This window comes from Peromyscus leucopus, chromosome 8b (genome assembly GCF_004664715.2).
Source record: "Peromyscus leucopus breed LL Stock chromosome 8b, UCI_PerLeu_2.1, whole genome shotgun sequence".
Taxonomy (NCBI): domain Eukaryota; kingdom Metazoa; phylum Chordata; class Mammalia; order Rodentia; family Cricetidae; genus Peromyscus; species Peromyscus leucopus.
This window is the reverse complement of record NC_051086.1, coordinates 66,713,464-66,740,947: the sequence shown is the minus strand read 5'-3', so window position 1 is coordinate 66,740,947 and position 27,484 is coordinate 66,713,464. Positions and strand designations below refer to the sequence as shown.

At 43.6% G+C, this 27,484-nt stretch overlaps 2 protein-coding genes and 2 long non-coding RNA genes across 6 annotated transcripts in view; 2 read left to right on the top strand and 2 right to left on the bottom strand.

Moving 5' to 3' along the window:
- Positions 1-14,449, bottom strand: part of Taf15 (TATA-box binding protein associated factor 15) — a 36,821-nt gene extending 22,372 nt beyond the window's left edge. The window contains 5 exon segments of the mRNA XM_028890510.2: positions 194-384; positions 2,546-2,648; positions 2,731-2,815; positions 2,934-2,985; positions 14,330-14,449. Coding sequence (XP_028746343.1) covers positions 194-384; positions 2,546-2,648; positions 2,731-2,815; positions 2,934-2,985; positions 14,330-14,336 — 438 coding nt within the window. The 5' untranslated portion in view covers positions 14,337-14,449.
- On the bottom strand, positions 5,598-14,186 carry LOC119087029. The gene is made up of 3 exons (XR_005090454.1): positions 13,795-14,186; positions 11,237-11,409; positions 5,598-5,640 (listed from the first exon to the last, which is right to left on the bottom strand). It is a non-coding gene; the product is annotated as an uncharacterized LOC119087029 (long non-coding RNA).
- Positions 14,450-14,634: 185 nt separating the features above from the next.
- LOC119086964 lies at positions 14,635-19,656 on the top strand. 3 transcript variants are annotated; one of them, XR_005090379.1, is made up of 3 exons: positions 14,635-15,567; positions 16,742-16,981; positions 17,559-19,656. It is a non-coding gene; the product is annotated as an uncharacterized LOC119086964 (long non-coding RNA). The 3 variants fall into 3 exon arrangements; XR_005090380.1 differs by having other exon boundaries at positions 14,635-14,969; positions 16,742-19,656; XR_005090378.1 differs by having other exon boundaries at positions 16,742-19,656.
- Positions 19,657-24,614: 4,958 nt separating this feature from the next.
- Positions 24,615-27,484, top strand: part of Mmp28 (matrix metallopeptidase 28) — a 25,569-nt gene continuing 22,699 nt past the window's right edge. The window contains exon 1 of the mRNA XM_028890542.2: positions 24,615-24,889. Coding sequence (XP_028746375.1) covers positions 24,779-24,889 — 111 coding nt within the window. The 5' untranslated portion in view covers positions 24,615-24,778. The remainder of the gene's footprint in view (positions 24,890-27,484) is intronic.

The window sequence follows — 27,484 nt, the reverse complement described above, 5'->3', positions numbered from 1 at the left end:
AAGTCACAACCTTCTAACAATCTCCAGAAAGCTTTAAAAAAAAAAAAAAGTAACAGTTTTGATGATCATGAAAAATCTATGTCCAGTCATCCCAAATTTTTATCAACAAGTAAAATCCTAGGAGTAAAACCAAACTCAATGAACAATTTTCTGAAGGAATAAAGAAAAAGCTAAGAGGCCATTATAATCTTACCTTGTGTGTGGTGGCTATAGTTTTCCCTTTGTGAATGGTAAGACTGCTGGTTTTGATTATAGGAATCATGTTGCTGATAATTTGACTGCTCATCATATGAGCCTTGATGCTGATCATAGCCTGACTGCTGGTCATAAGAATCTTGCTGACCATAGTCAGACTGGCCATACGAAGGTGCTCTTCCACCTTGGCTAAACAGAGATCAAGAACATAAGACGTTACAGAATTGTGTTTACTGTAGCAAGTGAAAGAACACTAATATAAAAGGCCTGGTCAGCTAGACCTCAGCTGTGTCTAGTGCTATGCTCTCAGTAATATCTGGTTCTTCAATCTATGAAAATTCATCAATGGAACACCCTCCAAAGACAATTTCACTATCACTAAAAAGATGCCAAAGGGGAGAAGAGAGGTTGTTGCACTAAACTGGGGAAAAAAAACAACAAAAACAAGCACTTTTAAATATTGTTAACAAAATAACTAGTTTTTACTTTCTTGAGTTAAAAGAAAAAAGTAAAATACTACCAAAATACAGTGGTATGTATGATTCTTTAGCAAACAAGGTCATTAAGTGATTGAGTTCTCTTTTTAGTTATACTGAAAGGCTCAATGTTACTTCCTTTCTACATCATGTCTTCTGTATTTGTAGCCAGTTCTTTGGGTACTAAGGAGACAGGAGCATCATGCCCTTAAGGCTAACCTAGGTTAAGTAAACACAGGTCTCAATAAGGGAGGTAAGGGGGGCGGGGGGGAGAACTGTCTCAATTCTTAACAGTCACACCTAATTCTGCAGAATACCACAATAATCTATTCCAATTCCCAACACAAAGCACCACAAAGCTATAGTTTGAACACTAACTCTACTTTAAACATTGCTCTTTGCTTTACATTTATTTCATGCTTTCAAGCACACAGCCTTTATAAAAGCATTTCCCTTATGGTTAAACTTATCAATAAGGGTTAATGTATTTTCCTAATGCAGCATGACTTTCAGATATTATTCCTTACATATGTACTTTCTACTTTTTAGAGCACTTTTGTAACTTTAAAACCAATGATTTCACCTCTTTCCCCAGTGCCATTTAAATTTCATCGAAAGTACTTCTGTCACTGCTGCCAGAAACGACTGGAGACCTCAGGCTCTGGTTCTTTTAACCTTCTTCACCCCTATAAAATAGGAATAACTACTAGTGTTGGTTCATAGTGGTGTCTGAGGACCAATTACATTAGGGAATGTGGAATCAGTCCACCAAACAGAGCACGATAAAAACTCCACTATGAAATAATACTTGTAGTTATTTATTTCTATTTTATAGTGGCCTACATAGTTTTAGGCCATTCACTATTTTAATAGTGAAACACTATTCCAAACGAAAAAGGGGAGAGAGGGCTAGAGAGATAACTCAGTGTTTGAGAGCACTTATTTTTGCAGAGGACCCAGAGTCAATTCCTAACACCCACCTGGTGGCTCACAACCATTTGCAACTCCACTTCTAGGAGATGCCCTCTTCTGGCCTCTGGCCTCTGTGGGCACCAAGCACATACACGGTACCCAGATACACATAATACTCATAAATCAAAATAAATGTATCTAAAATATATTTTTATTATAGTAATCTTTTATTTTTATATTAATATAAGTACATCATTTCCTCCAAAGTTCTCCATGTACCCCCTTACACTTTTTCAAATATATCTTTTATTCCATGACTTATGTAAAGGGAGAGTACACATTTCATCATTTTAAATAAAAATGTATTTTATTTCTACCTGCCTCATCAAGAACGGTTAGACACTGATATGGGAGTACACAGGACCCTAATGTTTCAAGAATAGTACCCATTTAGAATCAATAGGTAAAAAGGACTGCTGCAGATATCTGAGTGTGCAGAGGGCAGTCTCCACTGGAAAGGATAAAATCACTTAGTCTGAGCACAGAATAGGACAGGCACATGATGAGGTAATGCATAGGCCACTGTTGCCCTGTTATATAGAATCAAGCAGTGAGGTTGTGAGGTGCATGAGTGAGGACATTAGTGTGCAGACTCAGCTTAAAATGAGGCCTTGGGGAAAACAAAAGCTGTGTGAAGACATGAACACCAGACACTGAATGGGACTTCTTTACCCATCTGGAGTCATAGATCCTTGTATATTAGACTGTCCTGAAAACTATATATTTTTAAAAGGTAATGCATCCAAGTGGCACAAAAAGGATTTGGACACCCAACTCAGTGGTAGAGTACGTATGCAGCATATGCAAAGATCTGGATTCTATTACCAGCACTACAAAATAACTAAATGGAAATACAAAGCAGGCCTGCCCAACACAATTTTAATAATTTACTGTTTCCTTACCCTCCTGATGATTCCGTGTTTTGTTGTCCCTGGTTATTATATGATTGTTGGCCATATGAGCTCTGCTTTTGATTCTCATAATTACCATAGGACTGTGAATAACCTAAAAAATAGATAAGAATACTATTTAGTGAAGGCTCTGATTCCTGACTCTCTAAAATAGCAATTTAACAAACCAGTCCAACCTGATTGATTTTGTCCATAACTGGAGTAACCACCATAGTTTTGTCCATACGAAGAATCAGTCGTTTGCCCATAGCCAGAATAGCTCTGAAATTCAGGTAAACACTCAAACTTTATTACTTACTAGACAAAATAACTATGTATAAACTTTATTACTTATTAAATAAAGTAACTATTTATAAGGAAAACTGATTTTTCAACCTACTTGTGATGTTTGTCCATAGCTTTGACTGCCTTGATTTCCATAGGAAGAATAACTGCAAAAGAAAATTGTAATGCTTGAAAGACATATGCTTAAAGAAATTGAAAAGCTTAAATGAAAACTCTGCCTTCAACAAAACTTAAGTGTTTGTCCTGCTTATATCTGAACTGTTTTCTGGCTACTGGTTATAAAAAGTTATTTTTTCAGTTGTTCATAGTGAGTGACTCAAAAGACTATTTATATTTAAACAATTCTGCCTGTCTCTTAGAATTCAAATTGACGACCTACAACTAAAGACATAAATGAAGTCATTCCCAGACCTCTTGAACTTCAATATCAAGGTGATGCTGTAAAAATTTCTCACAAATGGTAGTTCATCAGAGCTACAAAACTAAGAAAATTATGCTTTAGGATAAATAACAAAACAGAGAAAGGCAATGAACAGCATTATTCCATGAACAGGTTTTTATTTAATATCAGGTACATAGATTACTAATACTTAAAAAGCCTCTACAGTTGTTTGTAGCTAAAAAAATATTTATACAAATAACCATTCTGATGACCACATGGTGGCCCAGGCCTTTAATCCTAGCACTCACAAGACAGAAGCAGGCAGACCTCTGTGAGTTTGAGACTAGCCTGGTCTACATACCAAGTTTGAAGCTTGCCAAAGCTACACAGTAAGACCCTGTCTCCAAACAAAAATAACCAATCACTCCTAAGAATATGCTATTTCCAAAAACTGCTTGGTAAGACCCATAGTAATTATCTAAAAGAGAAAAAAGGTAACTTTTTTGTTTGGTTTTTGAGACAGGGTTTCTCTGGCTGTCCTTACTCTATAGACCAGGCTGGCCTCCAACTCAGAGTTGGAGTGCTGGGATTAAATGCATGTGCTACCATGCCTGGTTTAAAAATGTAACTTTTAATACTTTTAAAGCTGTATCTGAACAGATTAATTTCTTCATACTATTTGTTTGAACTGAATGTCTTTAACTTCCCAGAAAAGGCACAATATGGAACAAAAGTCTAGGTTAAATGCTTCAGTAATTAGAGGTATATGCATATCCAAAGTACCAACAGAGAATGAAATTATATTGTATCAAAACTGCCATGTGGTTTGATAAATATGCATTGTGTTATTGAATAAATGTACCTTCCTAAGACTTAACTTTTAAAAATTATATCATGTAAGTACTAGCAAGTCAAAAACTCTTTGAATATATGGCTCTTTAATACCCAAAGAAAAGTATCTTCAAAATGTTTTATTTTAGAGCAATCAAATACTAATTTTTTTTTTCAGAATCCCATAACTTTTAAAAATACAAGCAATAAAGAAACATTTGCCAGGTAACTACTAAGAGGCTGGCACGATCTTACAGGAATAAAATCATATCAATTTTGTTTCTGATATGCTTCTTAATATCTCACATTGAGCTTCTAATAATAGTTGTAGTGTTAGGTTGAAAGCTGTCACTTCTGGTAAGCAAGAACAGCCCACCATCATATAGATAAACGTGATGCATATTAGGACTTTTAAGAACTGCTAAACACTGTACCATAGTGATTCAAGAAAATCTACTCTAGCTCTGGTTCTTCCTTAATGTGCAGTGCTGTTTTCTGGCTCAAGCTATGCTGGAACTGGAGGCTGCTAACTGGCCTCGAGGACAGTAGGGTTCAGTTGTCCTTGTTCTTCAAATAAATGGTTTAATCAAAAAAAAAAAATTAAAGAAAGAAAGAAGGAAGGGAAGGAGGGAGGGAGGGAGAGAGGGAGGGAGGGAGAGAGAGAAGGAGGGAGGGAGGGAGGGAGAAAATATGCTCTAGGGGCTGGAGAGATGGCTCAATGGTTAAGAGCATTTGCTACTCTTCAGATGACCTGAGTTTGATTGCCATCATTCACATATTGGCTCACCACCAACACCCTCTTCTAGCCTCCATGGACACTGCATGTACATGATATATAAGACATTCATGGGACAGAATACCCATATAAATAAATTATTTTTAAAATCACATTAGCATATTATATATCATCAAAAAGTAAAATGCTCTAAGAACTTGTTTAATGTGAGTTTAAAGAAATTCCATAGGCAGAGGGATGGCTCAGGTTAGGAGCACTGCCTGCTCTTCCAGTGGATCTGGGTTCAACTCCCAGCACCAACATTACTAAGATCACAAAAGTCTGTAACTACAATTCCAGGGTATCTGACCCTCTTTCCTCAAGAGGCACCGGTACTCATGTGCACATATCCACATGCAGACATACACACACAATCAAAAAATAACAATAAAAATTTTAAAATTCTTAAATTCTCTTAATTTCTAAAGAAAAAAAATCTTTATAATACCTAGGGGGTTTTTGTCTTTATCTTCAAGGCATGTATTTATTAAAGACTACTTTAAAGGGGAAGAATTAACAAGCTTTAATTATTTATTTATACCCCACCCCCAATTCTTTTAAGAGATAGGGTCTTTTTATGTAGCCCAGGCTGGCCTCAAATTTCTGACGGTCCTCCTACCTCAAGCTCCTGAGTGCTGGGATTATAAGCCTGAAGTACCACATCTAGCCTTATTATCTTAAGACATCCAGACAGCAAATTTTAGAGAGAAAATTGTATTATTTTTCTCAGTTTCAGCCTTTCATTATATTATGAAAACATATGTATACTTTACCTTTGCTGCTCACCCCCAGACTGACTGTAACTTCCAGAATCTAAAACACATAAAAAGAATTTTAAATCATATTTAAAATTATGCTCTCCCCTAAAACTAACTTTAGTTTATACAAATGAAAATATAGCTAGAAACTATCAAAAATTACATTAAGAAAAACTAGAAGCCAGGCATGGTGGTACACACCTTTAATTCCAGCACTCAGAAGGCAGAGGCAGGCAGATTTCTATGAGTTCAAGGCCAGTCTAGTTTACATAGTGAGTTCTAAGTCAGCCAGAGCTACAGTGAGGCCCTGTCTCAAAAAAAAAAAAAAGAATAAAAAAAATAAAAAAGAAAACCTAGAAATTAAATCTGTGTATGGGGAGACATACACAGTATTTTTTTTTTAAACAATAACTATTTTTTCTTTAAGTAACAACATTGTTAAACCACTATTCTACATACAAGTATGTACTGGTGGTCACAAGAAAGGGAACAAATATGCAATCAGTGAAAATCCATCATTTAAAAACAAAACAAAAAACTCAACCAGGTGTGGTTGCTCATGCCTGTAAACCCAGCACTTGGCAAACTAAGGCAAAAAGGATTGCCAGAAGCAAGACCAGCCTAGGATAGGTACATAAACTTCCAGACCAGGATGGATAGACTAGTGAGACCCTACTCCAAAGGAAAAAACAAAAACCCAACCTTCAGAAGTTCAAGCTACATTTATGTATCTTTACATTAATAAAAGCAAAACCAAAAAAAGTACATGTTTAAACTAATCAGGGCCAAAAAAGGAAGAAACATGAACTCTGACATGATTAATCTACAGAATCACACTCACTATCATTACCACACACCATTCTGTATTGGACTACTGTGGCTGTCAGCATCAGTAAGAGTCTCCTAAGACTTGCTAAGAAAAGCTGTTGATTTTACCAAACTTTCAAGCAATTAGCCAACTGGTGACATATCAAACCAGCAATGATACCTACCTTCTAGCCTGCATTTTACCAACAAAAACTACCTTAGAAAAACGTCTAAATAAACATGTCAAGTAAAGGGGGCAGAAAAGGGTAGACTATAAACTTTTTTCTGTAGTTCAAAGAGTAAGTTATACCAAAAATTGTTGAGAAGGCTCTCTACCCTTTAGGTTTATAACTACAAAATAGGAGTGTCGAATTGATCACATGACCAACCTTACCTAATCTTAAACTCTTTAATGAACAAGTCAAATAAAATCAATAGCTTCCTTTTTAGTCAATTTATATCAAGTTATCATATAAAACTACATCACTACAGGTTTAAACAGGTAACATTAAATTCATCACCATTCTATTGCAAATATCTAAAATATGACGTTTCTTTAAAAATCCCTAAGATTACTAAATGAAATCTGATAAATTATTTCTATGAAGGACACAGGCTACATAAAATGGGGGAGGAGAGGGAACTACCTTACATGCCACAGCCATTTCCATAACTGGTAAGAGCTGCAGCTAGCAACCAAAGGAAAATAGGAAAAGAACAGAATCTACCTGGACCATAAAGAGAACAGATGTACCTATCAAAAAGCAAAAGAAAGCCACCCAAATATGAGTAAAAAAAGATGGGGGGGGGGTGTTAAAATTTAAACACTTGGAAGATACACGCATTCCTCTATGGACAACCTAATACCTCAATGTTTCCTTTTGGTTCAGACAAAACTATTTAAGTATATAGATAGCATTTACATCTTCTGACCTTCTCTCAAAACCTAGTAGTTACGTCCTTAACTTTAGCCTAAGTAATTAGTCTTCTGAAACTACAAATCCGACTTTAGCTGAATTAAAACTTGAAGATACACAAATAAGCAGTCACCAGAAAATATCTACTTCATTAATAAAAAATACAGGTGTTATTTTTTTTTTTTTTTTTTTTTAAAAAATCAGTTTATAAATGCCATTTAGGGCAACAAGTAAGTCCTTGCTAAGATTACCTGACACTTAAGCCTGTGTCTGGACTTATTCATTATTTAGAAGTGCTTCTAAATTACCAAAGTGTACCAGTGTACTGGCTATTTTATGTCAACTTGACACCAGCTAGAATCATCTGAAAGGAGGGAACTTCAATTGAGAAATTGCCTCCCTAAGATCCAGCTATAAGGCATTTTCTTAATTGGTGACTGATAGGGGAGGACTCAGCCCATTTGTGGGTGGTGGTCTTGGATTCTATAAAGCAAGCAAGTTGAGCAAGCCATGGGAAACAAACCAGTAAGCTGCACCTCTCCATGGCCTCTGCATCAGTTCCTGCCTCCAGGAGCTGCCTGCCCTGTTTGCGTACCTGTCCTGACTTCCTTTGATGACAGTAGCCAAATAAACCATCCCCAAGTTGCTTTGGCCATCATCACAGCCATAGTAACCCTATGACAAATTCATACCAAGACAGTGGGGTATTGCTGTGACAGACCTCACCATGTCTTTTTGGAATTGTGGAAGGACTTTGGAACTTTGAACTAGAAAAGCCACTGAGTGTTAAGAGCTCAGTGAGCTCTTCAGGAGCTTGGAAGATAATTATATTGAGGGCAATTCAGACAATGGAGGCCTGACTTGGGAAGCTGCTGGGGGAAACAAAGACTCTGCCAGGTCTTTTGTGTGAACAATCTGTCAGCTAGGGCTGAACCACTAAATTAAAACCTTTCCTTTACTGGGACAATTGATGCTGGTCACCTAAGAAATTTGTAATGATTAAAAGACCAACTAGAAAGGTTCCCAAGAGTTAATGCACAGAAGCTGTGTTCTAGGTGGCCTAGAAGCTGGTAGCTCCCAGATGGTACTGGTTTTGAAGGCATGAAGGAGTCATAGAGAATAACTGAGGCTTGGCACTGAGAGGCCAGTGGTGAAAGTGCAGCCTTAGTAGCAGTTGGATCGCCAGGAATGAAGGGGTCATGAAGAGAAGCTGAGGCTTGGCACAATAAAGAGCCCAGGACAGGCTACTGGTGAAAGTGCAGCCTAACTGCAGTGAAATGCCACTACCATGGGATGACCACCAAGAACAGCAGCAGCAGTGGAGCAGTCAGCTGGAGCCTAGACAAGCTGTATGTGCTAAGAGGGCAGAGCCAGAGAAGTAACCCAAGCCCTTTGGAAGAGTCCAGAAGATTCTGAGTGGATCCCAGATATTGAATACTGAGTTATTTACAGTTGGAGTTTGGTTTTGCCGTGTTCAGACTATAACTGTGCCTTGGTTCCTCCCTCTTGAAAAAAGTATTGTTTTATTTTACAGAAGCCCACAGTAAAGAGACTGCATTTTTAAAGAGATTTTAGGTTTTAAAAGACTTTAGACTTTTAAAGATACTGAATTTTAAGTGTTTGGATTTGTAAAGAATTGTAGGACTTTTAAAGTTTATAAAATGTTTTATAGTGTGATGGTGATGTTAATGTGTAATCTTGGGGATGAACAAGAAAGGAAAGGCTGTGGCTAGACTATGTTTGTGTCAAACTGACAAGTAGTCATTTGTCCTGGATAATTTTATGTCAACTTGACACAGTCATCTCAAAGGAAGGAACCTCAATTAAGAAAGATTGGGGTTCTCCCAAAGATCCTGCTGCAGGACACTTTTTAAATTATCCGTTGATGGGGGTAGAGGGGGAAGGGCCCAGTCCATTGTAGATGGTGCCATCCCTGGGCTGGTGGTCCTGGGTTCTTTAAGAAAGCAGTCTGAGCCGGGCGGTGGTGGCGCACACCTTTAATCCCAGCACTCAGGAGGCAGAGGCAGGCGGATCTCTGTGAGTTCAAGGCCAGCCTGGTCTACCGAGCGAGATCCAGGAAAGGCACAAAGCTACAGAGAAACCCTGTCTCAAAAAGCCAAAAAAAAAAGCAAGCAAGCAAGTAGTCTGAGCAAGCCAATACACAGCACTCCTCCTTGGCCTCCAGGTTCATCTTGAGTTTCTGTCCTGACTTGTGTGATGAACAGACATGAAGTGTAAGCCAAACAAACCCCTTCCTTCTCAAGTTGCTTTAGTGTTTCACCACAGCAACAGTAACTCCAAGGCAACTAGGTATGTCCAACTTATGGCCCAAGTGTTGGAATTATAGGCAGGAGCCACAAATCCTGGCTTATGAATTTCCTTTAAACATCACATACACTAGCTTCAAGCACATGACATTTCAGCTGATGTTTGCCTGGCTACTCTTTCCATCTTACCTCCAATGAATTTAACATGTATTGTTTCTGAACAGCATTTACCGAAGTAATTTTTTTAGCACTATGAACACCTTTGTGCGTTAGGTGGGCTGTTTTTTCCTGCTAATTTTTACTTGTGCCTGACAAATTAGAATTTTCTATTATAGTTTTTTTTTCTTTTTAACTTCTTCACTACTTTCATTGTCTTTAGCCACATTCTTACTATTGCTTTATTTACATTTGATTTCCATGGCCTTATAACTAAATTTTTGCATATTTTCCTGGCAAAATTCAAAATTATCAACCTCCACTAAACTAGACTTTACTATCTTAATGTCAATCAAAGTCTTCACCTTTATTTTCTTTGCAATTTTTATTCCTTTTCCTTTCTACACATTAATTCTTTTAGCAAAGGTCAGTATGACTATGTGCCAGTTTATTTGGTAGGAAACTCAAGGTTATTGGTTATTTTTCCTTCTAAACATTATTCTCTTAAAACTTTTTTAAAAGATTTATTTATGTGTATATCTGTGAAAGAGTATGCACACATGCATGCAAGACAGAAAAGGGGGTAAGATGCTTTAGAGCTGGAGATACCAGGTAATTGTGGGCTTCGAGATGTGCGTGCTGGTAACCAACCCTGGTTCTCTGTGCCAAGAGCAGTAGCCACAGCTCCAGGGCCACTCTTAAATTGTTTTTAATGGGTTATTAAATTATAATCTGTAATTTTATAGATTACTTGAAATTATTTTTAGGCATCATATTTGAAACTAATGCTTGATTAAAAATTACAACTCATTGGGCTTGTCCGCCTTTAATCCCAATATTCAGGAGCTGGTAGATCTCTGAGCTCCTGACCATCTAAAGCTAATGAGGCCCTGTCTCAAAAACAAAACAAACAAAAAGCAATTCAACTTTTCTAAAAATAAATTTTTTTAAGTCAAGAATTTCCTATGTTGCTCACTCCGGTTTAAAACTGGAGCTCTTCCCGACTCAGCTTCCTGAGTGCTAATGAGAGGCATGTACCACCATACCCACCAACCTTCATTTTCATCTCATCTCTATCCTTCTGAGTTTTGGAACAGACAACTACATTTATAATTCTGCTAGATTTACAATTTCATTTTTCCCACTTTTGAAAATTATATTTAGGGGAGGGGAAGGGTGAGATGCCTCAGTAGGTAAAAATGCCTGACATAGGCTTGACAACCTGAGTCTAATATCTTGTACCTACATGGTGAAAGCAAAGAACTCCTTTGTCCTGACTTTCACAGGTACACACCCACACATTAATGTAATTTTTTAAAGTTTTATTTTATTCCTTTTTCAAGTCTATATAGATAGCCTTTCCACATAATTTGTTGGCCTTAAAGTTGAGTCATTCTTTTAGGTTTTTAATCTTCAACCTAAAAACATTTGCTCTAATCCAGTTTGTCATTTGACTCATTTGACACCTGCCCCCCCTAGTGTTCAGTTTTCACCATGAACTCACCTTTGAAAGGTTTGGATTTCCTCAGATTCTTTGTGATCTATGCTGTGAGAATTCCTCCAGTTTTTCATTGTTTTTATTATTTTTTTAAACCAGGAACCCAAAGATGTTAATCAGCCCAGATTTTTATTTTTATGTTAAATCATTTTATGGTTTCCTAAAGGCTAAATGAGTACCTAAAAGGAAGTAAGAGGTTCCAGGTTACAAGATTCTAAGATTATGCTGTGTCTAAGCTTCCTTGTTATGGCTTACACTACGATTATTTCCTTTGTTCATTTCTTCACTGAAGGACACAGTCCTTCAAATCTATAATCTGTAAATCCAAGATTTATAAGGGTTTCCGCTTCCATTATCTGGCTAACAGTTCAAGGTTTCCTCACCTATCCTTAGATAATAAAACCACTCTACACAAGATCTACACTCTCAGTGGGATAACTGCCAAAACAGCTCCATGCATAGCATACTGGCCTCTCTTCATTTTTACCATGGGTCTTGGCCTTCCCAAATTTTTGCCTATTTTTTTTTTTTGAGATGTGTATAGAGGATAAGGTATCTTGATCTGTCCTAATTGCCAAAATGAGAAATAGCTTAACTTTATTTTATATATAACTAATATTTTACTCATGATTTTAATTCACACACTCTGGTAATTTACTTTTGTAGACTGACAATAACTTTGACTTGTTGACAAAATGCTATGTATCCCTCTCTTTCCCCTGATGCAGGGGATCAAATCCTTAAGTTTTGTGTGTCTAAGCATTAATTCCAGCCCAAATGTTTATATTTTAATAGGTTTGTAAGTCTGACCCGGCAAGTATATGGATTAGTTGAGTCAATTAAATTTCTAAGTGTAGTCTGGAATGTTTAAAGAATGTAACTTATTAATGATACTAGTTGCTTGGGGGGGGTGTGTTATTCTGTTAAGTTTATTAATTTAAACATGCATTAAAAAACAAGTCAAAAGCATTACTTTTATACAAAAGTCAAAATATTTTATACAAATATCACAAAACATGTTAAGTTGAATATAACACTAAAAAGAATTTAAAAGATTTTAACTTAAGCCTCTAAACTTAAATTTTCCATCGAAACTACCCTGTCCTATAAAAATGTCATTGTCTTATATGAATAATTACATTAACAACCAACACAGTTTGGGCAAGGTGCAGCAAGCCTGTAATCCCACTCAGAAGGCTGTTTAAGGATGATGAATTCAAGGTCAGCCTGGAGATACACTGGAAAACCCTCTCCAAACAATCCCGACTTTTTACTGATGATCGACTGCACTGGATTTTGGTAAATACATACATGAGGATAGCACTTTAATGTTTTTTACAGTCATAGTTAGCCTACACATACCCTTCTTAAGGAAGCATTTGTACATATTTTTCTGGAACTTTATCAGATATCATGACAAATTATGTACCTGGTAGAAGACATACCAATGTCTACTTTGGAATAGTCCCTTGCTTGAAAAAGAATTAAAACAGAATTTGAAGAGCTAATTTCAATGCAGCTTAGCCTTTTCCATCACTGCTCCCAGAGCTTTCGAGCTCCTTGGTATCAATGCTAATCTAAGGAAAGATTATCATTCCCCTGCCCAGTCTTTCTTGCTCATTTGCAATCTTCTCCAATTGCTGCTGCTCTGATCACACTCACACACACATACACCGGGTGGACTAGGGAAACCCTTTTTTTTTTTTTAAATATATATATTTTATTGGCTGGAGAGACAGCTGTGGGTGCTGGGAACTGAACTCTAATATTTTTGGTTGTGAGCCTGGCCTTTAACGGCTGAGCCATCTCTCCAGCCCGGGAAACCCTTTTAAAAGGTGTTTCAATTAATAGAAGTGTAAAACTGGCAGATGTAGGGGTTCATGCCTTTAATTCCAGCACTTGGGAGGCAGGGGCAGGTGGATCCGTGAGTTCGAGGCCAGCCTGATCTACATATCGAGTTCCAGTCCAGCCAAGGATACATGAGACCCTGTCTCCAATAGATAAGTAAATGTAAAATTACCAAAAGGCGTATTTCATCCCAGCCATATGGCTTTAGGCAATGCTTCTCTCAGAAGTAAAGTACAAACTCATGCTGGCTTCTAAGATCAAATGGATATCTAGGTCTGTCTTTGCCACCTGTAAACGTAGCCCAACAATAAAGGACTCTGTGTGATCGACTGGAACTGTTAAAATCAAGAGGACTTTTTAATTCTGGTTTAACAGGATCCAAACTGGCTGTCCGGGAGGGGTAAATGCCTCTCTTCCACACATCAGTGGCCTCTATAAATATCACTCAGAGGAAGGACGCCGTCTTTCCTCTGGTCTCTATTTCAAGGGAAATGCCACGAAGACCTCATAGTGCTCATCAGTAACTGTCAAGGCTCACTTTTAAGCTCAGGAGATTAACAAGTAGAAGAGGGAGTACAAAGGTGAAAACCGAGTACACAAACACCCCCCAACCCCAATCAATCCCGGTGGTTACAGCAGAGGGAATGACCTGTGACGTGCGATTTCGTGTAAGGCACTGTGCTTTGAAAAGGGCTCCCAGAACCCAAGACCCCCACCTGATGAATGGGTGAGTCAGGAAGGCCCAGCTCCACTTCTCGGATGGGGAAGCTGAGGAACGAGGCGGCGAGACGACCGGCCAGAGGCCTCGCTGAGAGATCTGAAGCGGAGCGGAGGACCACAAGCCCCAGTCCTCAGGCTGATGCTCAGATCTCGGCTTCCCCCGCCCCTATGATGGTGTAGACGGGCCTCCGCCCCCCTCCCCAACTCACACACACACACACACACACCCCGCTCCCCGGGGAGCTGCACAGTCTCCTCGGGTTCCAAGGGCAGGGTCAAAAAAAAAAAAAAAAAAAAAAAAAAAAGACATGAGCTCCAGAGCGCTCCCGCCGCCGGGATGTGTAGCCAGAGAGCGTTGGGAGCGTGCGTGTGTCTCCGGTCCAACATGGCGGCGCCGCGGCCGCCCCCCCCCCCCGAGCCTCCCTCGGGCCCGGCGGCTTTCCCTCGCCGCCCTCCGGTGGGCGGGAGGACGGCCCGAACCCGCCGGACCCCTTCTCGCTGCTGCCGCTGCTCGCTGGAGGAGTCACCTACCCGACATGACTAACAGCCGCGGCGCGGAGCCCCCACGGCCCGCGGAGAACAAGGCAAACGAAAGGCCAGGCGGCGCGGCTGCCGGAGCTGGTCTGAGGGCGGCGCGGCGGGCCGAGGCCGACTGCGGGACCGCGGCAGCCAATCAGCGCCCGCCGGGCGATACCACCACGCCGGAGCCGGAGGGGTGGCTCCGCGCCAACTCCAGTCCGCCGACCCCGGAGTCCCTCCCGGGTCTCCCCTCCGCGACCGTACCATTATTGAGAGGGAACTGAGAAAGGAAAGTACCATTGCCCTCGTGGGGCTGGGGGTCGGGGGAGGGGGGTGGAGGCAGCCGGGCCCGCTCGCTCCGCCCCATTGACAACCCGACTTCTGATTTTATGGGGTCAGGTAGAATTGGAAGCCATAAAGCCAAAGAGGAGGCGCCCCTTTTATGAGGTCGGAACTGTTTGCCTGGGGAGCTGGTTTCTTCCACGGAAATCGGGAATGGTGTGGCCGGCCTCGCTCCGGCTCTGGCTGCAGAGCTTGAACCACACGGGGGCGTTCCGAGTCCGAGGAGCGCGCCGGACGAAAGTCGTGTCGAGCTCGGTGCCCGATCACCTCCTGGCTTGCTAGAACTGCTTTGTCCATTAAAAAAATCAAGGTGAGACGAGGACAAAAAAAAATGTGAGTTCATTCTAAATCACGCGCAAACCTGACCCCTGGAATAAGGTGGTGCGGGAATCGAGCTTTCTCAGTGCTATAGAATAATAAGCTCATTGTCGGCGTCTTACATCATCTCATTTAATTCGCGCGGCAGACTGATGAAATATTTCCCCCTGGTTGCGGATAAAGCCGAACAGCCTGAGGTCGTGTGGCTAATAAAGAGCAAAGGTGGAATTTGGAAGTCTGGTAACCCAACCCCACTGCTGAGGGCTTTAACCCGTGAAGCTGTACAGTCCGTTGGGGAAAGGGCTTGGAAAGCTTAAAAGAGAATCAGCGAGGACATTTCCCCTGAGTGAGTGACCCCTGAACCAAAGCCTAGGTGATGATGAGTTAATCAAGTTGAAGACGTGGGCAAAAGATCTGTCCAGACTAGTTGTAGAACAAGTCATTTGATAAGTTTGGAGTGTAGCCTCCAGGGGAGAATACTAGAAAATGCCAGAAAACTAGGAGGCTAAACAACTGAGGCCTTGTAGTTTGGACTTTATCCCCAAGGCGGAGGATCCACCCATGAGAAACCTTCAGAAGGGGGAGATGAGGTATGTATTTTCCAGCTGCAGAATGAAGAACAGGTTAGAGATGAGAGATGCCTAAAAGTGTGTGTGTTGTGGGGAGAGGGAGCGACTGAGAATATTACTCAGTGATTAAAAACCTAGCCCAACATGCTTGAGTTCCTGGGTTCAATTCCCAGCACTGGTAAGTAATTTTTTTTTTTTTTCAGCCAATCGAGGTGGCACACGCCTATTCATCCCAGCACTCAGAGGACAAAATCAGGCAGACTTCTGAATTCAAGGCCAGCCTGGTAATACATAGTGAGTTCCAGGACACACAGGGCTACAAAGAGAGACCTTGCCTCAAAACAAAATAAAAGTTGTAAGCAGAGATTACGTGATTGGCCAATGCAGTAATTATAGTGAGAGATCATCGTGCACTGGGACTCAAAGTAGCTGTGGAGGTTAAGTGCAGATATCCCAGGCACACTTATGAGGAAATGGTGATGTCTATATGTGCGAGGGGCAGGGGCAGAGAGTTCTAAGTTTCCTGCATACATAATGGCCAGATGGAGGTGTCACTGACTGATTGGGACCAAGAGGAACAGATTGGGCTGGAGTGACAATGTAAGTTCGGAATTGATACTTGAGGTCAGAAAAGGGCATGAGGTCATTTCTCCTCATCATGCCCTCAGCATAATGTATAGATGAAGATTATAGAAACCTCCAGGCAGGTCCAAACAAGCAAGGCTAAAGAAATAAAAAGTCTCTCATTACAAGCCACATAACTTGAGCATCTGTGTTGAGGAGACAAACCCAGAGAAGAGCTTGTGCAGTAGCGGTAGTCAGGTCACAGGAGGAAGAAAGAGATCTTCTGGGCTAGTTTTTTGTTTTGTTTTTATCTTTTTAATAATTTACTTAACTTTTTATGTGCATTGGTATGAAGGTATCAGATCCCCTGGAACTGGAGTTATAGACAAATGTGAGCTGCTGTGTGTGTGTGTGTGTGTGTGTGTGTGTGTGTGTGTGTGTGTGTGTATGTGTGTGTTGGGAATTGAACCCCGGTCCTCTGGAAGGACAACCAGTGCTCTTAACCACTGAGCCATCTCTCCAGCCCATTGTTTTTAATTAAAAAAAAAAACAAAAACAGTGTTGCTCATCTTTGACTGCTTACGTTTATATCATGATTTATTCACTTATTCACTCAGTTTCCCTTTCCTAGGACCTGGGAAGTCCTAAAGACAGAGAAACACACCCAGCCACTGCTCTCCAGCAACTGCAGTCGCGTAATAGGCATGGTGCAGACCTGTGGTTCCTACCAGTTACTGTATTTGAATGTTCTAGGGTCGGAAGACATTCTAAAAACTGGACACTTCATCCATAGGCAGGTAGGATCTCCAAGGAAAGATCCTGCCTGAGGTGCCTCCTAACTGAGCTTTGAAGAAAGAATGGGAATAAGCCGGTGGGTATTCCGAGCAGAGCGGCTGCGGTGGTGATCAGGAGAGGGGGCACTTCGGGGCACTGTAAGTGGCCCTCCTTGGCTTGTCGGAGTGGCAGGGATGGGGGAAGATAAGAAATGTCATGACAAGTAGGCATGTGCACATGGAGATGCATGTGTATAATCCCAGCACACAGGAAGCTGAGGCAGGAGGCTCCTAAGTGTGAGGCCAGCCTGGACTACAAAGACCCTGTCTCAAAAATTTAAAAAAAAAATTAAAAAGAGGCAGCAGCTTCTCTGAAAAGCCTTGTGTGCTTCGTGGATGACTTTGGACACGACAATTTTAAAAAATGGGAACTTGGGGGCCGGTGAAATGGCTGATCGGGCAGTCACTTGCTGCCAAACCTGACCACGTGAGTTCCATCCTTGGAACCTGCATGGTGGAAGGGGAGAACTGGCTCTTGCATGTTGTCCTCTGACCTCTGCATGCATTAATTAGTTAATTAATTAATTAAAGAAGAAAAGCGGGAGCTTCTGAGGAACTTAATTTAGGAGTGACAATTAGTTTTCTATATCCATTATCTCTAATTTTTCCGGACAGGCTTATGAACTCGGGATCTACATTTTGTAGATGGTAATCCTGAAACTCAGAGAGGTGAACGCTTTGATCAAGTTCCCACGGCCAATTAGGGATAGAAGCAGGGCTCCTACCAGCCTTTGAACAAAGGTCAGTGATCTGTGCACAGTGTCCCTGCCCTCCAAACTGGAAACTCCTCCCAGGTCTACACTGTTCCAGGTCCTTCTTCACCACAGATGGAGCCCTGTGCCCTTCTGCCTTCCAAGCTTTTGCCTCATAGATGAATCCAGTGGGCCATGATGATACCTGCACCAAGCTTTCGTCTTCATCCACATAACGCTCCACGGTGGCTGTTCCTGCTCTAGTGATGTCCACTCACCTGGCCTTGGTCTCCACATTGAGGGAAGAGAGCAAGAACGTTGAACCCAACAGTGTTAGCAGAATGTTTCTGGGGAAGTCTTGTTTCTGGGCTTGCTTGCCTCTGGCCCGTTCCCCATGACCTCACAGGAGGCACTGTCCTCTGCAAGCCCTTCATGGGGGTGGGGGTTGGGTTGGCTGAATGCCTAGCAAGCTATAGGCACTATATTTAATCCTCAGCCATGCAAAAAATACTTTAAATTAAAATTGCTTAATTGCTACCACTGGAATTAGTAAGTAAGGGGCTGGGGAGAAAAGCCTGAGAATCGGAGTTAAGACCCCCCCAGCACCCATGTAAATGTTGAGTATCATGGTGGTCTGCCTGGAATCCCCACCCTTCGGGGGCAGGGGATGCCCAAGGCAAGCTGCTAGCTAAGATTCCTCAAATCAAGTGAGCTCTGGGTTCAGATAGAGACTCTTCTTCAGTAAATAAAATGGAGAACAATGGAAGAAGACATTGGAGTTTAATCTCTGGCCTCTTTATGTAGCAATTTTCTCAGGGATTGAAACATTCTACCTGCAGAGACACTTCTTAAGACAGGAAGTAAATAATTCTAAACAACTTCAGGAAGTTCCTGAAACCAACCAGATTTGCCTGGCCTTTTTCCCTAAGACTATATAAGTGACTCCTGAGAGTTGCTCTCAGAGCCAAGCTACGAAGAGGCTTCTCAAAGCCCAGCTTCCTGGAAGAGGCTCAGACTGACTGAGCCACTTGGAAAAGATGCATTCCAACCTGTTGAGCTGCCTGCAGGCTATGCAGTGTGCTCCAGGTTTCCAGCTTTTGTGAGCTGTCACCATGCTAGAGTGGATTTGAGTGATGTAGCTGTCTTTGAGTCATTTCTGTTCCTGTAAGTTATAATCCCACCTCCATAGCCCTATAAATAACCCCAGTGGAACTCACTGGTTCATCACGTTGTACTTTGGTGTAGCCTACATGGGACTGTACTCCCTTTCTAGGGTGAATAGGTGTGTGTGTGTTTGTCTTCCCAGGAAAAGTCTGTCATGTAATACCTCTACATATGCATGTGCACTTGTGCACACACACTTAATACACAAACCAAACACACACACACAGAGCGTAGAATTTGTCAATGGGAAACTGGTGGGAGACAAAACACAAGGAGAAATGGAGGCCACTCCACAGGGATTTAGCAGAGCTTCAGGTTCCACTGGTGACCTGAGCTCTAACACCTGCCTCCTGGAGGAGGGGAATGTTCAAAGCCCTGAACCCTGGCTCCAAAAACCAACCCCTCCCTTTGTCCTTCCCGTTCCTGGCTCCTGTATAGTCCATGAACTATTACCACTGGTAATTTCTGAGTTGCCTCCACTGCCCCGTTAGCTCCCCAACTCTTCCACCACTGATGCAAGCCTTGCAAGGACATTTGAAGGACTGTACATTTAAGTAGGGTGAGAGGAAAGGCTGTCAGAAGGAGCTATTTGAGCAGAGGTGTGACCTGTTTGACCAGGATTTCTCTGGCTGCTCTTTTGAAAATGTAGTTGACTGCGGACACACAACAAGGAGAAGCCGAGCGAAGTAATTGCTCAAAACAGAGTCAAACCCAGGCCACAGTGAGCTCCTATGGCAGTCACAGGATTCGAGGTTTCTCAGTTTTTTTTTTTAATTTGTTCTGTGATATGTGTCATATTTCTCTCCAAACCTACAGCACCCCACCTAAAACAGTAGACATAAAAGACATTATTTTGATTTTATGTGTATTGAGTGTTTTGCCTGCCTGTCGTGCATGCCTGGTGCCTGCAGAGGTCCGAAGAGGGCATTGGATCCTCTGGAACTGGGGAGTTAAAGATGGTTGTGAGCTATCTATGGGTGCTGAGAACTGAATCCGGGTCCTCTGGAAGGCCAATAAGTACTCTTAGCGACTGAAGCCATCCATCTCTCCAGCTCCAACCGTATGCATTTTTTAAAAGGAAGTCGGCGTGGGGTGGGGAGAACCTGTGTACAATGAATGCATAAATAAGAGTGCCACCACACAGAAATGACCTGCCTTTCTATCTTGTGTGTTAACTCCTCAAACTTGAAGAGCTTGTCTAGAACTGTCCTATGTCTCCCAGGAGGTACAAGTGACCATCTCATGAGTGTTTGCTGAAAGAATGACATCTGCTCTGTGCCAAGTGCCACAGGCAGTGTGTGGCCATTGTCAGCACTCCGCCCCTTGCAAGGGAGGGGTCCCCTGGGGCCCAGTTCCTCTGGCCTTCCTAGAGAGCAGGCCTTCCAGCTGCAGCAGGAGACTCCTTCTAAATGACCAGGCTACCCGTCCTCCCACCATGGCAGGCACTTCCTGTTTAGGGTGGAAAGGAACCAGACACTTTCCTGTTAGCAGGTCTCTTAAGCAAAGCAGCAGATGCTGAGCAAGTCACGGCCCAGTCTTGCCGGCCAGATGCCTGGCGGGCAGACAGCCTTTATGTGGAAGGGAAGCGGGGCACAGTGCCAGATTGGCCCAGCTTTTATTGTGTTCCTCACACGTCCCCAGGGTCCTGGTGTGAGTAAAAAACAAACCAAGTAGAGGCCGATGCTTTTGCTAAGCTTTTGTGATGAGGGTCGGGGCCGTGGGGCTGCTCCAAGCTTACGGAATAAGTACTGTGGTTGTTCTGCAGTGGGTCACCTGGAATATGAGTGGGTCCTGGTGTGGAAACTGCACGGTAAAGGGGTGAACACTTGTGTCTGTGCAACCCATTGCCAGTACTTGATAGGATTCAGGTTACTAATTATCTTGCTCACTCCTCATCACTTGTCAGGGGCATGGGAAAAAGACAAGAATTCTCTTTGTCCTACTTGAGAACGGCAGAAACTCAAGAGTCATAAGTTAATTTACAAAGGTCACACAATGTGAAAAGGCCAAGATTCAGAGCCAGGTCTGTCTCATTCCAAATGCCTTGCTTTTCCCAGACCGGGAAGAGAGAGACAGAGACCACAGATCGATCCAAAAGTGTATCAGCAGGTGAACTTGTGAAGATACCGTAGACTGAGAAGACCATGTCCACTGTGCTGGAGAGGAGGGACCTCCCTCTGTTGTAGGCAGAGGTGATTGCTAGAAAGTGGGGAATTGCATCACTAAAAGCTCAAAGGCCACTGGCAATGGTAAGTCGTATCTCCACCAGAGCCCTCACCACCCAGAGAAAGCCTCTCCAGCTCCTCATTATTCCTCAGATTTCGCTGTTCTTGGGATTCCTTGAGGCTGGTCCTTCTGTGACCAGCCTTACTTGGGAGCCCAGAATCCTTTCTGATAGAATCTACTTTATGTTCTGCATGCTTCCTGGGGAGGAGGAAAGGGCAAAGACAACCCTGGTTGTCCCTGTTATACAGAGAGAAACTGAGGCCTGAAGGTTCCCAGTTCTGGTTCATACATCTTGCCTGATTCAAGGAACCTGCTGTGACCTCCTGCCAGAACAGGAGGAATGGCTGCTGAAGGCTACTCCCCTTGGCACACAGCATGCCCAGGCCTGGCAAGAATTCCAGAGTCCTGTCCACTCTGGGAGGGTTGGGAGGCTCTAAGGAGCTGAGCCAAACCCCAAGTTCTGCAGGAGGAAGGGAGGGGAGGCAACTCTCTTTGAAGAGGACATGTGGGGAATGCTACCAGCAACTGCTGGGTCAGAATCAGAAACCACCCAGCAAAGACGGGGTAGGAAGGAAGACAAAAACAAGACCATTGGAAAACTCAGAGCTGATTTCCTCTTGGACGCTGGCATTCGGTCGGTATTTAGTGGTTCGTTAAGTCTGCAGTAAGCCTCAGGAATCTGAATGTTTCTGGAAGGGGGAAGGGAGTTTTGTGTTCTGGAGACTGAACCCAGGGCCTTGTGTTTACTGGGCAGACATTTGACCTCTGAGTTATAGCCCAGCCCAGAAATCAGAATTTTTAGCAAGTGTTTCTGTGAGGAACCTGAGAACCACATTTTATGCATTTCACTTGATGTATGGTAATGCAGCATTCTAGAGTTAGACCATTCAGGTTTGAATCCTGCCTCCATTACTGGAACTATGACACTGGGCAAATGATGGAATCTCTGAGCCTCATTTTTCTCATCCTTAAGAATAAGAATGTGTAGAATAGTAGTTTTCTCCTAAGGAAGTCACAGGGTCTTTCTCTGTAGCCCTGGCTGTCCTGGAACTGGCTCTGTGGACCAGCCTGGTCTTGAACTCACAGATTCCCACTTGCCTCAGCCTCCCAAGTCCTGGGATTAAAGGTGTGTGCCACCACACCTGGTTTATTTTAAGGGCTGGAGAAATATCTCCACAGTCAAAAGCACTGGTTTCTCTTGCAGAGGACTAGGTTTCATTCCCAGCACCTCCATGGCAGCTGCCAGCTGTTTGTAACTCCATTTCTACTCGATCTGATGCCCTCTTTTGCCCTCCAAGGACACTGCACACTGTGCACATACATAACGTAAATACAGGCAAAACATCCATACACATAATTTTTTTTAAAGATCTTTATTTTAAAATATTTAATGTTTAATTGTGTGCATGTGGGTGTGCGCACATGGACGCTAATGCCCTCAGAGGTCAGAAGAGGATATCAAATCCCCTGGAGCACCACCATCGTAGGTGCTGGAAGTTGAACTACTGTCTTTTGCAAGAGCAGCAAATGCTCTTATCCACTGAGCCATTATTCTAGCCCCTGATGTGTGGGGGGTTTGGGAGGTTTTGTTGCTGTTGTTTGTCCCCCTAATCGCACAACCTAGGAGACAGGGTAAAGTGAAAGAAAGCAGCTCCCCAACTCAGCAGTGTGAAAGGTCCATGGATGGGACTAACCTGGGGTTCATAGGAAGGCAGAATCAGCCGTCTGTGTGACCAAGCCTGTATTCTTCCGGATGCATCGTTAACTAGAGACCCACAGCTCCCTCTTTCCCTTTCTTAATAGTGCAGCTGAAATAGACTCTGGGATGTGCTAGAAGAGAGGATGGAGAGACTCTAACTGGAGAAAGAGACCCTGGCCAGCTCAGACTGGACATCTGCTCTCGGAGTCTGCTCTCAGTTAGGTGTCCCTTAGTTCCTAGAGCTTCCCGATCCAAAGAAGTGCTTTCAGGCCTGTTAGAATCCACCCATTAGTGAAGGCTACCATATGCCATTGTCATACCCATAATTTATACATATGCCCTACAGTTGCCAGGTAAACTATAAGATGCCCAGTTGAACTCTGTCTAATCATTTTTAGTATGCCTGTCCCAAATACCACATGACAGCCACCTAGATTAGACAACTATTAATGTAATATTGAAGTTTGACTGAGGGTTATGGTTTGTGTCGTGTCCCCCCCCCCCCCCCCCGTCCCCCGTCCCCCGCCCGCCGCTGTCTTCGGCAACTCTGTCCCATTCCCCTTCGGAACCCCTCTTGCGGGTTACCGAAGCTTGCCCACCGTTTGTTTTGTTCTTGACTGAGAATTTACACTGTAGGCCATGTAATGGTGGACTGGAAGCTCTGAGGACAAAGCTCAAGCCTCAGGCGGCACCTCTGAGGAGGATGCCCTGCTGGATAGTTATGTGAAGAAACCCATCTCCAGCTCTGCTCCCAGCTGCTCCCTGGCACAGGGATGGTCTGCCCCAGGGAAGGGTGGACTTTTCTCGTTAGTCTTCCCAGAGGAGTGCTTGTTTCTAATCCTCAGAGATGGGTGCCCCTTTCCACTGGTTGGTTGGAAGGTGTGGTGGAAGAGAGTGCTGTTTCCAGTTAGTGCCACACAGGGAATGCCTGTTTATAAGATGGAGATGTGTACTCAGAGAACTTTTTCCATGTCTTCTACCCGAGTGTCTTTTTCTACCACAAAACTTCGAGGGAAGTTGAGGCCTCAGGGTTTAGAACACTGCATTATTTTTGTTTAGCATTTAATAGATTCCAGATTTTTTTTTTTTTTTTTTTTACAACACTCACCTAATCCCAGAAGGACGAAGTCCTGGTCCCGTTTACAGTTTACAGATGAGTGGACTGAGACAGCAACCTGCGATTCCTCTCAAAGGTAGACATGGAGGAGTTCACTTTTGCTCAGTATTTCCGTCCCGTTCTTACACACTGTATACTCTATATGGAATCTTTGGGGATGTATGCCCTTCATTTTCATGCTATTCTGGGAACTAATGTCGTATACTCTCCTTCTACTGATGAAGAAAGCGACACTTGAAGTAGATGATCCTTTGCCAAAGCCGGCACTATCGCATCCTGCTATTATTTACTGTGTTCTGCGTAATACCAGGCACCATGCTTACTTAGGCGCCGGCATCATCTCATTGAATCTTCCCCCAGACCCCAAGATCTATGCATTCTTATCCCTATTTCCCCATGGTAAGAGCTTCAGAAAGGGTGAGTAGCCCAGGACTACACAGCCTGCTAGTGGCTGGGGTGGCACTGAGAGTATTTCCAAAGGAGCCCATCTCAAACTAAAGCCCCCAGCTCCCTGACCCCAGCCCTGGCTTCTCCTCCCTCAGATAAGGACCTCGCGTCGCACCTGACTGAAACCAGAAACCTCGCTTAGGCCGGGACCCTTCTTTACCGTAACTGAAGGAGACCTATCTGTCCCGGCCCTTCCTGGAGAGACCGGGACTAAGAGTGGCAGCAGGCGCCGGGGCGAGGCTGCACCGCGGGCGGAAAAGGCTGGTGGGTGGGGCGGCGCCCGGCACTCCCTCCCCTCTCCGCCCCCTCGGTCCTCAGGCCAGCCGACCCGCGGGCAGGCATCGCGGGTGCGGGACGACCTCGGGCGGCGGCGGAGCAGGGCTCCAAGAGAGCCCCGGGAGTTGGCAGGTCTGCGCGTGGACCACGACGAACTGGCATTCGCGCGAGTCGGGCGCAGCTGACCACCAGCAGCACCCCGCAGCTGGCCGCGATGGTGACTGGCGTGAGCCTCCTGCTGCGCTCCCTGCCACTGCTGCTGTGGAGCTGCCGGGATGCACAGCCCGCCCGGCTAGGACGCCCGGAGCTGCGCCAGGAGGCGGAGGTACGGTGTGTGCTTGGCGGAGAGGGGGGCGCCAACCGCGGTCCCCTCTGAGCGACCAGCTGCTTGCCCTCGCTCTGATAGCTTGAACACAAAGAAGCGGGACAGGATTTCTCCCTGTGCCAAAGCTGTGTGGGACCACACAGGCCTGCGATCCCGCATTGACTAGCAGGGTCAAGAGACAGCGACCAGACGGGACAGACAGATTAGAGCCTAGAGAGTACCACACCTTCACTGCTAAGCGGAGGAGACTAAGATGCTCACCCATGGAATGTCCCTGCATTTGGGGTGTAGTGTAGAGAGGGTACTGCTGACTGGCCAGAGCAACCGTGGCCTCCTGGCTTGCGCTGCCCTGCCTAGCAAAAGCAAGCCTTTTAAACTGCTCAAAACCAGTTTAATCTGTCAAACAGGGACAGTCTGCAGAGGTCCGTATTAAAGCTCCTAAAGGGAGCTTTAAATAGTGCCTTAGGACCGAAAGCGAGAAAGGGAGGCAGCAGTAAATAAACCTCAAAAGATTTCTCATTTCACTTTTCTCAACTGCTTGGCTGGGGTAGCACAGTGGAACCTTTGTGAGGTGGAATGGGGATCGGTGCAAGGGGTCTCTTTTCCGCTTTGATTGTATTAGCACCAATTTCTCTCTCTCTCTCTCTCTCTCTCTCTCTCTCTCTCTCTCTCTCTCTCTCTCTCACACACACACACACACACACACACACACACACACAAATCTGTTCTTTCCACTTTTCAAGAATAGCACCCACTATTGTAAGAAGAGGTGGAAATAAGCTTTCAGCATTGGAGTCCAGGTTCTGTGCCCTGCTTCCTTCCATTCACTAGCTCCCATCACGGCTTGGGGAGATCTGGAAATGACCTTGTCTTAACAGGCAATCCACTCTCCAACTCAGCCAGCCCTTCCCTTTGCAATAGAGGAGGAACTCTCCGATTTCGCATATGAGGATTCGCTTGTCTCTCTGGATTTACTCTTACAGCATCAAGTGCAGTCATGAGGTCCCAGGAGAAGGCTTCTGCCTACAAAGCCAAGTCTTGCTAAGAGTCCCACCCCGCCTCCCCCTAGGCAATCCCTGGCAGAGGAACAGAGACAGTATCTCTGCCGCCCATGCCTGTGGTGGCCCCAGATGGAGAGAATTCATCTTGGGGTATGCTTGGGAAACTTAATATCTAGCAGATTGAGTCCCTTTCAATCTGTTTAACATGAATTGGGGGGGGGGCGTTAAACTCTGGGCATTAAAAATGTTTTAAAGGCATAAATACTCTGGAAATGTGTAGTAGGTATACATCTCTGTGTGTCTATGCAAGAACACATGTGAGTATACATAGTTGTGTGTGACAATCTGTGTTTCTGTGCATAGTTATAGTGTCCATTGCTGACATGGGCTTTCAAACCTGCATGTGCACCAGGGCAAGTTGTTTAAACAGTAGGTACTCATAATGCCGGTTTCAGAAGATTGCTGTATGGTTTCACTGAAATTATGTATCTGAAATGCTCAGCCTGGTATCTCGTATGTAGAAAGCAGTCTGTACAAAGAAGCTGTTCTAATGTTGACGTTAGAATTATCTGTATCATTATCTCAGAGCACTGAGCCTCAGATTTAGAGTTTCTGGCCAGGAGTCTAGCTCTCCAACAATAGCACAGAACAAAATTTGTAAAGCAATTAATTTGTAAAGCAATTATTTCCAGCATTGGCCAACAGACATCAAAGGACTGTAGCTCCTTATAGTGTTGCAGTGACTGTGGCTATGACAAACTGTATCCCGTAAAATTAAGTACCATGGCACACACCTGTAATCCCAGCACTTGGGTGGTCTAAACGGGAGGATCAAAAGTTCAGGTCATCCTTGGCAACATAGTGCATTTGAGGCCAGCCTGGGATACACGAAACCCTGTATCAAAAAAATCAAAACCAAACCAACCAACCAAGCAAAAACAAACAAACAAAATAAAAAAAAATCACCTACCCTCCAAGATTTGGTGACATAAAACAACACTTTGTTAAGTTCACAGATACCGTTTATCAAAATTTCAGATAAGGCACATCAGGGTAGCTTTTCTCCACTCCAAAATGTCTGGGGCTGTTCTCTCACATACCTGGCAGTGGACCCTGGCTCTCAACCAGAGCATTGGGTCACTGAGGGGAACACAGTCATCACAGAATGGCGGCTCTGAGGGTGAGCCCAGCACCTCCCCAGTTCTTGGCTTGGACACAGTTCCTTGACTGCTGTGCAGGGCAGTCGACCCAAAGCGGAGCAGAGTCCCACTAAACTGAGGTGACAAGCTCCAGCGTTGAGGGCTGAGGAAGCAGCTTGAACAATCAGAGCACTGAACCGTTGACAACTAGGTCCCTAGTAGGGATCTAGGCTTAAGGGCACACCACAGTCTCTATGGGGTCCACTGCAAACTTTGACCTGGGGACTTCCCTGGCATGTGCAATGTGGGACTTACTAGAGGACAACTGCTATATGACTGGGAACAGAAAACAAAATTATAGAAACTGAGCAGGTCTGGAAGATGTGAGAGGTCTGGCCCAGACAAAAATGGGCAAAACTTGGATACCCCAAGCGTCCATGAGAAGCTACAGTGAT